Source organism: Chenopodium quinoa, unplaced genomic scaffold, assembly GCF_001683475.1.
Source record: "Chenopodium quinoa cultivar QQ74 unplaced genomic scaffold, ASM168347v1, whole genome shotgun sequence".
Classification (NCBI taxonomy): Eukaryota; Viridiplantae; Streptophyta; class Magnoliopsida; order Caryophyllales; family Amaranthaceae; genus Chenopodium; species Chenopodium quinoa.
This window is the reverse complement of record NW_018745650.1, coordinates 1,981,927-1,994,531: the sequence shown is the minus strand read 5'-3', so window position 1 is coordinate 1,994,531 and position 12,605 is coordinate 1,981,927. Positions and strand designations below refer to the sequence as shown.

The window sequence follows — 12,605 nt, the reverse complement described above, 5'->3', positions numbered from 1 at the left end:
TTTTCTTCTCTTTGTAATCATTTGAGTTTTTACCTCAATAATATACAAATTTCTGATTTCCCAAAATTCTCCCTAAATTCTTCTAAATTGTTCTCAAAAATTCTCTAAAACTTTTCAATGTAATACCTTGCATTCAAATGAAATTATAAGAGGATTTATATAAGTTTAATGAACATTAACTTTTAAAATTAAATGTTATAAAAATAATGACAAATGTTTTTGTGATTACATTTGAATGATTAAAGTTTATTCAAGCTCGAGCATAAAATCAAAAGCAGAACTCAAACAAATCAAATCCTTAACAAGTCATAATGAAAATGTTTTTTTCAAACACTCAAAGTCTCCAATTCAATGTAGTTCAAACATTAATTAATAATTTTAATAAACTTATCTCGAACCAACAGTTGCTCAATTCAGATCACTAGATCAGTTTGTTTGCTGCTCTACATGTGTGCCTGTTTGGTACTCCGTATAGATAAATGAATAAAAAGTGTCGCCCTTGCATGTTTGTTGCCTCAAGGCAAAAGTGTGCTGCACATTTCGACTTTACAGATGGACCTTGATTTAGCATCACTTAAATGGGCACACATTAAAAATAAGTATCATCATCATGAAATTCTGGTTTTATCTACAGGGGCAAAAAAATTTGCATCATGGTATCATCAAGTATTACGGAGTATTAAATCAGTACAGACTACAGAGCTCATAAAAGTCTGCCAAATGGAGGATTTGGGGTTGGGGCGTACGTACATATGGTTACATTGCCCTAACAATCATTTTTCCTCTTATTGCTTAGTAATGGACTAATGGCTCTTCAGATCAGTACTTCTAACTATTTTAAAAAAAAAATGTACAAGTGATACTATAACAGTCACGTGATCAAGCTTGCCACCACAGTATCCAGGATGACCAGCCGCCTTAGCTGCATCTGCAAAGGGACTTCTTGCAGATTTTGACCTCCCCACTTCTGCTGCTGTGGTTGCTAAGAGTTCTGCTAGGTCCTGCTAACGGAGAAGGGAAGAAATATAAGACTCAAATTTAGTCATCAACGGATGGGCAAAGCCATCTTTGGGGACAGTAAAAGAGCCAGAAAGCAAGGATAACTTCAGTGCTGATGATGTGAGAAAGAAAACAAATTGATTCAAAGCAAGCTTTTTACAACAATGTGACTGCTTTCTACTATCAATAAACCACAAAAGCAGCTTTGTATGTAATTTATTTTCAGAGTTGAAGTTTTGAATATAGAGGTTCCCAAGGGGTGGATGCAATTTATCAGCTACATGAATGCGATTAAGAAACCCAAGGCAAATGCAGCTCCCACACATTTTCTAGCAAAATTTTATTGTTCACAAAAAGCTAGGTTTAAATATGTTGTTTTCTTAGCAACCAATAGGTTAATTAAAAAAAAAAAAAAAAAAAATCCCTATGAGCACTCCAACAAGACATGAAGGACAACAACATACTGCCACTTGATAAGTTTTACACCCAGTATTTTCTGCAAACTACCTGAAAATTCTAGTAGCAACTTCCTACTGTTTATGGGGAGAAGGTTTGGGAAGAGGGGTGGGTGGTGGTGATTTTTTTTTTTGTTGTGAGGGGGGGGGGGTGTGGGGGAGGAGTTAGTGAGTTACCAACACTAAATAAATGTATTGCATATTTGCATGTTAAAGCTTTCTTTCAACAAATAAACTTTTCATTAATCTACAAAGCATCTAGAGATACGGTTACAAATATCTACACTCCCCAGTCACCACCATCCTGCTAACAGAGATCTATATTGGGTGGTTTGTTGTTAAGGAACAGCTACCCGGACATACCACCAATTGCAAATTACCTTTTGAACGGTGTTGAGAATTACATGTCCAAAGAAAATTGTGAGGGGTGTGTCGGTACTCGGTAAGGCCGTATGGACTATGGGCTATATAAAAAGAAGGAAATGTATTGACAAGAGAGAGGAAAAAGTATGGTTACACAAAATTTCATTTAAGGGGTGATTTTTTTTTTTTTTTTTAAAAAAATTTTCGTTTTTTTGTTCAATGAGGGAAACCAAATATCCTCAACCTACCAAAACATCCTTTCGGAAATAAAAGCACATTCTACTTTTATAGTACAAACCAAGCCGCGAGGGAGGAACGATACTATCCATAATTCCCCCACACAAAGTGCTAATTCGTTTACCTCCTTAATGCAATGACGAAAAACTAACAATCCTAAGGTGTAACTATATGAGAAGACCAAATATATTTTTTAGCACAAGATGAGCAAAACTAAAATGTAGCTGAAATAAACAAATAATAGGTGGGTGACAAATTTTACACAACGTAATTGATGCTTAAGGACAAATTCTTTCCCTTTGTCATTTAGATAGAGACCACGTGGTTCAACCACTCAACCTCAGAGAAAACTGAGATGCAGGCTCTTGAGCAGCTTGATACTTAATGTAAGTGTGTTCAGGCAAGGGACGATTTCACAGTTTAATCACTAGAACTAGTTGTCGTGACCAGGTTTTAGTGTTTCAGAAAAAAGATGTTTTGCTGTCTCTTTACACAATGACTGTGAGGGTATAATTTAACTCTAACCCAAGGAACCCACTATCTTTACTTTTGTTTTTGGTCTAAATTCAAATGGAAGATCTGATGATTTATCAGTTGAAAAAAAAAAATGCTACTTGAGGTACACACCTGTAAAGACATCCCAGCTTCCAGAACTTTGGAAACCATAGAAGCAATTTCCTTATCATATAGATTATCAAAAAGGCCATCAGTTGCTGTTACGATCACATCGCCATCTTCTAAATTAATATGGTATTCCTGAAACAGAGCATAATCCCAATTTTACCATCGTAAATCTCTAGCGGGATATTCAATATGACAACATAGCTGTTTCTTTTTGTCATTAAATTATTAGGAACTATAGTGCATGCCTGCAAACCCGGAGATCTAGGTAATAGGCTTATAGCTTTGTACTAGAGAATACCTCAGCATCTTCCACTGAATCATCACCCAAACCAATTGCATAAGGAAAGCTAAATTCGTGAATCATTGGAGAAGATTTTTGGACGACAGTCCCATTCCGAATTATAACAAATCCCGAGTCCCCAATATTTGCCACATGGAGGACCTACACGAACAATAAATCATCAAAAAACTGACCTCACAGAATTAAGAACAAAAATTATGTTAGTTTCTACATTAATAAGCTAAACATTCATATTAAGCATTCACATATTAGAATTCTGTCAATCCAGATAACCTAATTGTGCTGCGCAAGATACCAGTATAAGGGAAGATACCTGAATAAAAGAAGTTACTTTGGTTTATTGTTGATTAACAAAATAGAATCTTCTTGAATACTTTGAGCCTCATCAGAAGATATGACAACACGCAACAAGATAGAACATATTCCCAACATTTGGATTTTACAATTCAATATACGAGGAGAGAGGACTTCTATAATGCCAAAGACAACTAGCTTAAACCAATCCTTTTTAACTAGAGATTCATGGTATCTTGTCTATCTTCTACATTGAGCCTGAGGATCCCCTGATGAGTAAATAAGCAAATTTAAACAAAGAAATATCCATAAAATCAATTTAGAGATCACATTAACACTTCAAGAAAATAGAATTGCTAATTAAAAGAAAAGGGAAGAAACGGAAAAAAGTAAAATGACAGAATGTAGTCATCTATGAATTATTCTAATTTAGTAAATATAACTTGACATTTTTGGGTTTTTCTCTAAGAGAATATATGATTTGTACATGTGATGAAATAACAAATCATTATGAGATAAACAGGACATGCCTCTTACTACTCATTACTTTAGAGTGAAAGACAACAAAAAAAAAAAAAAAAAAAAAATCCGTAAAGTTACCTCTTTGTCGAGGTGAGCAATCAAAACCCTAGCTGCACCAGTAGATTGTGTTATTGCAGCACTTTGCTGTAGAAGCTGTTTAACATTGGTTAATCTAGCACTCGTGCTCTTTAGTAGCTTTTCACAGTTCTGCATGAATTCGTGAGCATACAATCCCATGTCCACTCCTGTAAATCGAAGACATTAATTAATTAGAAAATAATTTATCTGGAAGACTGGAAATAAGAATTCTGCATCCTAGACAAGAAACTAAAAATATCTTTAGATAAAGGGAAAATCCATCAGAAACTATACAAGAAAACTCTCTCATAATAGAAGAACAAGGAATCCCAATATAAAAATGTAATATATGCAGATTGATGGTAAAAAACATGCAATGTACGTGCAATGACATATTATGTTCTCTCTTTCCAGAATTAATAATTCCAGCACCGGCAACAAGCACAGAATCAAAGCAAATTTAGCATCTTTTACACATTACTTCCTCCAGTACGAGTCCAATTAGGTATTCAATTTATTTGAATGAAAGAACACGCTGCTACTAACAGAAGATACGCAAGCAACTAGAGTTTCTTCATAAACGATCAATCAATGCAATCATACGGAAAGTATGCAATAAATCTTTCAAAGTAGTACCTCGTCATGCTCTCAAGCAACTAATGGGTGCAAGAATGTAACTAGCTTTAATAAATGTAAGCTACAATAGTTCCTTTCAATATCATCACAGATAACAACACCATAAAGATGTAAATTTTTAGGAAAGGGAAAACAAGTTGATAAATAGGCCAGTCTTTATTTTTTAGCATCCAGTTTACTTATTGACACCCCCCAACCCCAACCCCTGAAATCTAAAGCAACAGGGAGTAGTCACAAGGTCGAGTTAGTTAAATTTTAACTATCCAGAAATCCAGGACCACAATAGAGCAAGTTGACTGTTGATGATTACAATGGTCCATTATTCATCAATCAAATTTCTCTTCACAATAGAATATTGATGTGCACTGTCAGCAGGCTAAACTAAATGTCTCAAGGGCCTCTTCTTGTATTTGTAGCAAAGGAATTAATGGGTAATTTTGCTAAATACAAAGTTTCATAAGAGGCAATTTAGTAATGAAACGATATTTGAAAAAACAATTCACGATAACACAATGGAGAAACCAGTTAGTAATATGAGATTTCACCTCCAAGGGACCATTGACCAACGCTGTCTGCCACACCAAACCAATTCTTGAGAACAAAATGGGCATCCTTTCCACCTGTCAAAGCCTGGAAATTATTATTCTTTGTATTACTGAACTGAACGTAGACTAAAGGTTTAAAAATCAGTTTCTTAATTCTCTATCACTCAAATGCATTAATAAGGTTTCCCAATAAAGTGAATTAGTAACTTTCTTAAAGTACAAATCTTCATTGAAAACAAGACAACTTCACAATATTCTTGTAGAAACATCAGCATGGCCTTGTATCTACAAAAGCCGCAAAATTTCTGATTGACTAAGCGTAATGCTTTCAGTCAATATAATACTGGGAATTTGACTCAATCAGAGGAATTCATCTGACCTGACAGAGACACTATGTGCTCTCTCTCAAATCTTCAACCTTTAAAAGAAGATAAGCTCATGTGGAAAGCATTAAATAGATTATCCATACCTCAGGAAAATGTTCCAATGATGCAACAGCTGATGAAATAGAAAAGGCAGGAGATGAGGGTTCCGCTTTGTTCAGACTGAAATGAAATAGGCATACAAGAAATAAGCAGCTAGAATAAGATGACAGCTAAAACATAGCCAAGGTGGTGGACTACAAACACACTAGATGTAACAATAACCCAAGAATGAGTGAATGAGGAATTATGCAGAGAATATGCAATTATGCAAGCATATAAGATGGCAAGTATTTAATAAACCACAAGATACTCAGATAATAGTTACCTAAAAGTTAGGGGAAAAAAAACCTAATTTGCAAGGTTGCTTTAATTCAGGCAAAAAAAGTATGAAGCTTCGGTAAAAAGGATTTAAGTCTACCTGTCAAGATCAATTTCTGGTGAAGCTATCTCAGATGTAATCGGACCCGCTGCTACCAGACTATCAGTAATATCATCACCAGATTGTGTCACAGTATTAATTATGGCATCATGAACCTGAAGAAAAACCCTTTTTTGTTATCCTCTCTCATAGTTATTTGTTTCTGAATGAAAAAAACTTTATATTTATAACAGAAGTGCACAATAGTAATTATTAATACAGAGGAGATGTTCTTGAGAGCTTTAGGCAATACATAAGCTATATAGATGAAGCCCTTTCGAAGTCCAAAGATATAATAGCGACATAGAAATTGTCTTTGTTTATGGCCAGTTGTTAAACAGATTAACTCTACAACTCTAACTTTGATTCCAAAGTGTTTTCAGCCTAATTATGTTAGTCTCGTGCTGGTTCTTAGCAGGAAACCCTGAAAGTACCCAGACATCACAATTTCAAGTCTTACAAGTCATAGGTAAGACTGCAACTGTGCAGTTTCCACACATAACGTGCCCCAACTTGAGCTAGTTCTCCAAACTATTCTCTCAAGTCTCAAAGAGAGAAAGTATCAATTTACTAGCAACAATTCCTTTGGAAAAAGAACAAAAAGAAAAAATAGCTCTTTCTACCAACACGCTTAAGTAACTCCCTTTCATTTTGCTTTGTTACATATATATACTATATAGTTCACTATGCCTCCAAATCTATGCTCACCTCAGGAGATTTGCTGGTTGTTATCCGACAGTAGATAATATGTGACATTCCTTTAGCAAGACAATGCATAGCTCATGCACTTCTTATTGCAAAAGGCACGAGTCTTGGATTTCCAAATACAGTGTCTCCTTCTAGGAATTCTTTAACTGGCTACATCATTGCCCCAAAATAACTTTATATAGTATTCTCTAAGATAATTAAATATGTACAACAAACTTACCATCTGCATAAAATATATGCATTCTTGAACTTAAATAAACCTACACTGATTGACAGATAGTAAGTTCATTTTAGACAGACCACATAACTAAAATATTTTCGAGGATAAGAAATATTAATTGCTAAATAGTGAAAGTATCATATACTAGTATTATTAGAGATCACCTTCCAACAGGGGAAGTCCTAAAAGGTCAATTATATTAGTTTTCCTAAACAGTGTTATTTAATTTACATGTGGCTTATCTAAGAAGCAAGAGATGTCAACAAGAAATATTTCCAAGAACAATAGAAATGACAAGAAAACCACAACATTCCCAAACGCTGAATGACGCACTTTGATGCATCCACACTTTCACATGAATCAAATTAACAATCCTGTCTGTTATGTGGAAGAGAGGACAACTTATTCAGAGAGCAGAAATTTTATGTCTATCCCTTAATCAAATTGAAACTTTCCATCACTGGTTCTCCTAGTTCTATGTGAAGATAAACGAAGCAACCAACCCAAACATTACCACATATGCATTAATGCAAACATAGAAATCTCACAAGCAAACAAAAACAGTTAAATGTAAGAAAGGGAAATAATGGAGAATGAACTGCCTTTTCTTTTCAAAAGCGGAATAACAAAAATAACAGCCTAACCTTGTTGGAGCCTAAAAATGATCCCAAGCCAACATTATCTTGCAAATCAGAACTCGTTTCTTCGTTGAGAATTGGTTCTGCTTCTAACTTTTTAGACATCAATTCTACTGAATCGTCATCCTCATCCATGGGTATTGGGTGATTAACAGTAAAGACACACACCTTCTCAGTCTCATCCTCCAAAGACGCTGATGTATCCTCTGCAATCTCATCCTTCACAATTGCCTTTTTCACAATCTCATCCTCCACGATCTCGTCCTCCACAATCTCATTCTTCACAATATCGCTCTTCGTAATCTCATTCTCCAAAGCCACTTCCTCTTCCTCCTCACTCTCATCCTTCACAATATCATCCTTCACCATATCATCCTTCACAATGTCGCCCTTCACAGTCTCATCCACCAAAGACACTACCTTATCCTCCTCGATCTCACCCTCTACAATCTCATCCTCACCATTCACAGTTTCATCTACCAAAGACACTACCTCGTCCTCAATGTCGCCCTTCATAGTCTCATCCACCAAAGACACCACCTTATTCTCCTCAATCTCATCCTCCGCAATTTTGTCCTTCACAATGTCACCCTTAACAGTTTCAAAAAAAATGTCACCCTTCACAGCCTCTTCCACCAAAGAATCTACTTTACCTTCCCCAATCTCATTTTCTACAATCTTGTCCTTTACAGTGTTGCCCTTCAGAGTCTCATGCACCAAAGATAATACCTTATCCTCCTCAATCTCATCCTCTACAATTTTTTCCTTTACAATATCGCCCTCAACAGTCTCTTCCATTGAAGACACTACCTTATCCTCCTCAACATCATCCTCCACAGTTTCGTCCTTTACAATGTCGTCCTTAACAGTCTCTTCCACTAAAGACACTGCCTTACCCTCCCCAATCTCATCCTCCACAATCTTGTCCTTCACTATGTTGTCCTTCAGAGTCTTGGACAATACCTTAATTACCTCAATCTCATCCTCCACAATCTTGTCCTTCACTATGTTGTCCTTCAGAGTCTTGGACAATACCTTAATTACCTCAATCTCATCCTCCACAATCTCATCCCTCACAATGTCTCCCTTAATAGTCTCTTCCACCAAAGAGACCACCTTACCCTCCTCAATCTCATCCTCTACAAACCCGTCCTTCACAATGTCACCCTTCAAAGTCTCTCCCATCGAAGACACTACCTTATTCTCGTCATTCGCATCCTCCACAATTTCATTCTTCACAATGCCCCCCTTCAAATTCTCATCTTCCTCCAAAGACTCCTTATCCTCCACAATGCCAGCCTTCACAATCTCATCCTCTACAATGTCGTCCTTCACAATCTGATCCTCCACAATACCGCCTTTCACTGTCTCACCCTCCTCCAAAGACACTATATCACCCTCTACAATGTCGCCCGTGACAGTCCCATCCTTCACAGACTCATCCTCCAAAGACACTACCTCATTCTTCACAACCTCATTCTCCAAAGTTTCCACTACACCTGAAACTTCGACATCCAAACTCGTCCCACCAACATTAGAGGGTTCATCACCACCATTTTCAACCTCATCATCATCACTCTTTTTATAAGCTTCACTCAATTCTTTATTTTTTCCAATCACCACACCAACACTCGAATCACACATCGTAACGACGCCATTTCCTCCCTGATTCTCATACTTCCCCGCATCAAAATCACTCAAATTCTCAACTCCTGCCACTGAAATTAAACCACAATTCTGTTCATCTTCAACGGAATTTCCACTAAATTGAGAATCAGACTGTAAATCAACAACATCATCAGCATTTTGCTCACCAATTTCCTTCAATTCAACACTATTCCTATCAAAATTCTCCGCCTCAGCACTCTCACTATCACTCTCACCATCATTAACAGCATTACCTTCCAAACCTTCATCACTTTCTCTCTCCAATTCCACTTCAATTCCGCCATTAACATCATCCAAATTTCGAGAAATCTCACTCGCATCACCGAATTTGAAACTGACACTACCATCAGAGAGCTCTGCACACGAAAATAAAATCACAAAATAAGAGTCAAAAATCACAAAAAATTCCTCAAAATTACTGAAATTAGGTTTTCAACACTACCAATTCTTGAAATTATCTCAAATTGCGAAGAATCGGAGCAAAGTTTGGTGACAACTGAGGAGTGAGAAAATCTGCGACGAAGAGGAGCGAAGCGAACGAAGGAGAAGTTAGAATGAGGAGAGAGAGTGAGAGTTGAGAAGAGAGAGAAAATGGAGGAATTGGAAGAGAAGTTGGTGTGAAGCATGTCCGCCATTGGAGGACTTGAGCAGAAGCTCGAGAGTGAGGATTAAAATTTGGTATTATCATGTCTTGCATTAATTATCGGTGGAGATGGATGGAGGGAGATATTCATTTGTGGGGGAAAAATTACGTGGTAGGATTTAATTGGTTTAGGTTATGGTGTTTTTTTATTTTTGTGATTTGGAATCTTGTAGAATTATCGTCACATTTTGGACTAAACTAGACTTTTGATGAGGTTCATTTAGGTTGAAACGAGTTCCTTTGGCTAGCGGGTTAGATTAATTTTGTTTCAATTGTTAGTGGTTCGATTTGTTTCGAGTTTTTGTGAGAAGTATGTTTTAATCTGGGTCGATTTGTAATTGGTTAGGTGAGCGGGTAAGGCTAGGAGCGAGTTTACCCAGATTAATGCGGGTTCAAGTTTATATCGATTCAAGTCATAATCAAATTAGGTTTTAAACGCGTTGGGTTAGTTGGGTAGTGATCGGGTCAAATTGGGTTGAGTTGAAGGTCTGGAAACAATTTTATTTTGTTGAAGGGTTAAATTGGGTGGGTTAAGAAATGTAGTGAGTCAGTTCGATGTTGATAATTTTTAATCGGGTTGTAAATTATTTGGGTCATATTCCATTATGGTTGAAACAATCATGTTGTAAATGGGTTTTGTCGAATTATGTAACTTGGAGTTTTGTGAACTATTTATCTTGGAATCTTTTATGTAATATTTTGAGTACAAAATTATCATTGGCAGATGCATGTATGTTTGAGTGGGGTCCCTTGACCCCACTTGAACATAAAAAAAAAAAAAAAAAATCCTATAAAATTAAATTTTTTTCCTATAAAAATTATTTATATTTTGATCAATTGACCCCATTAAAATTTATCAAATGTATTTTGACCCCATTAAATATTTTTCTTGGATCCGCCACTGATAATTATCAATATTTCAACCAAAGTGAGAGGTGTTCTTGCATCTTACTTATCTTGGAGTTTTGTGGAATTATTTATCTTGGAATCTTTGATGTTTATCTCTCTAGTGTTTATAAGATGTTCTAGTGAGCAAAATAGGTTAAGTCACTTATATGCTCCTTCCTTAGGCTATTTTCTATTCATTTAATATTACTAAACTTTCATTTTTATTTATTTATTTATTTAATTATTTAATTTTTTTTTTTTTTGTTGAATTCAAACTCAAATTGTTATTACTAAAATCAAATTATTCTTTTGTAAACTTAATTATCATTATTACTGAGCTTATATTTACTTATTAAAATTTATTAAAATTGATTCACTATAACATCGATTTGTTCTATGGAGTGGCTAAATTTTATTCATTAAAACATATTTACAAATTTTAACTTATTGCTAATGAACATTAGTTGTACTAAGTGTTGAAGCGTTTGATCTATGTTTTCTTACTACTCCAATCCCTCCTTTTTTTCATTAGTCTCATATAGAATTTTGAGATATAATGCAACTTAAATTTAATATTAATGATTTTTTTTTATTAAAAAGAAAAAAAAACACAAAAAGTCAAGTGAGATTTTGTTAGATTGGCCTTGATTATTTGTTCCTAATTAAAGATGTACTCCTTTTGTTTCTTTTTATTTTTATTTTTATAATATACAAAGAACTTTGTAACTAGTTACTATCTTGAGTGATGCCGCTCGAGTATGTAATACTCCCTCTTTTTTTCTTTCTTTCTTTGTTTCTTCTTCTTTTTTTTTCTTTTTTTTTTTATGTCAAAGTCGTGTTAAAAGTCAAGTGTTTTGTTAGAGTTCAAATTGTGTAAACTAAATAGGGATGGAGGGAGTATCATAATTATTTGTCTTGTAAAACCAATTTAATTAACATGATAAGTAATTACATATTTGCATGTTATTTCAAATATAATCTATAAAAATTTGGGAATTAAATAAATACCTTAAACATATTTAGAGTGTAAAGAATCACCTAATTTTCACTTTTTTGTATTATTTAACTAAGCTCTTCTTTTTTTCACTTTAATATAATAATATTCGATAAAAATAATTTAATTCGTAAAAATAATTAGTTCAATAAAAATACTTCCTCCGTGTTTTAATAAGTGTTACACTTATCAAATGCGGCCGTATTTTAATAAGTGTTACACTTCCTTTTTTGGCAAAAAGCTTCATTTTAATATTATATTCTTCTCCTTTCATGGTCACACTAAAACTGTAATATCCTGTATTTTTATACGTATATTAATTAAAAGCATTATTTTTTGTGAAGTATTTAAATAATTCGAAATGAATCATTTATGGTATTCTAATAATTTAAAAAGGTTTATTTTAATCAAAAGTCTATTTTTATTAATTTAATTGCTTTAGAACATTTTATTTAATTATTTAGAAACTTTGAGGCATAATTATTTTAAAAAAGAAAGTTTTAAAGTCAATGGAATTTTAAAGAAAGTCAAATGTCATTTGGAATAGGAGTAGGATTCATTAAGGGTAGAAAGGGAATTTAAAGTAGGCGGATTTGAGAGAGGGTATAAATACCCATCATATGAGCAAAATTGACTTTGCCCAAGCATTAAATCAATCAATAGGAAATCAATCAAGCATTGACAATCAACAATAATAAACTACCCCTTCATATTATTTATGGATCCCCATAACCCTAGAATTAAACTACTCACACATAATTAAATCTAAACTAATCAAAGCAATTAAGCAAGACATAATTAATCTAAGCAATAAAATTACTGAAAATAAAAGGGAAGAAATCGTTACCAAAATAAACGGAATGATGAATTGTATAAATCTCAAGAGTGTAGAGAGAGAAAGTAAGAGTATTATCAAAAGCTTAAACTAAATCCGAAAATTACGCTTAAC

At 34.4% G+C, this 12,605-nt stretch overlaps 1 protein-coding gene across 5 annotated transcripts; it reads right to left on the bottom strand.

Annotated features, from left to right (window-relative positions):
• Window positions 1-472: 472 nt before the first annotated feature.
• On the bottom strand, window positions 473-10,652 carry LOC110716871 (probable protein phosphatase 2C 62). 5 transcript variants are annotated; one of them, XM_021895522.1, is made up of 9 exons: window positions 9,574-10,652; window positions 7,470-9,487; window positions 5,898-6,013; window positions 5,524-5,599; window positions 5,055-5,139; window positions 3,874-4,040; window positions 2,977-3,120; window positions 2,682-2,810; window positions 473-1,004 (listed from the first exon to the last, which is right to left on the bottom strand). In XM_021895522.1, the coding sequence occupies exons 1-9, from the start codon at window positions 9,764-9,766 to the stop codon at window positions 804-806; spliced, it is 3,129 nt and encodes a 1,042-aa protein (XP_021751214.1). In that variant the 5' UTR covers window positions 9,767-10,652; the 3' UTR covers window positions 473-803. The 5 variants fall into 5 exon arrangements, 3 of the variants coding, with proteins under 3 accessions (XP_021751214.1, XP_021751215.1, XP_021751216.1); XM_021895523.1 differs by having other exon boundaries at window positions 473-1,001; window positions 9,574-10,651; XM_021895524.1 differs by lacking the exon at window positions 473-1,004 and having other exon boundaries at window positions 2,694-2,810; window positions 2,924-3,120.
• Between the last annotated feature and the right edge of the window lie 1,953 nt (window positions 10,653-12,605).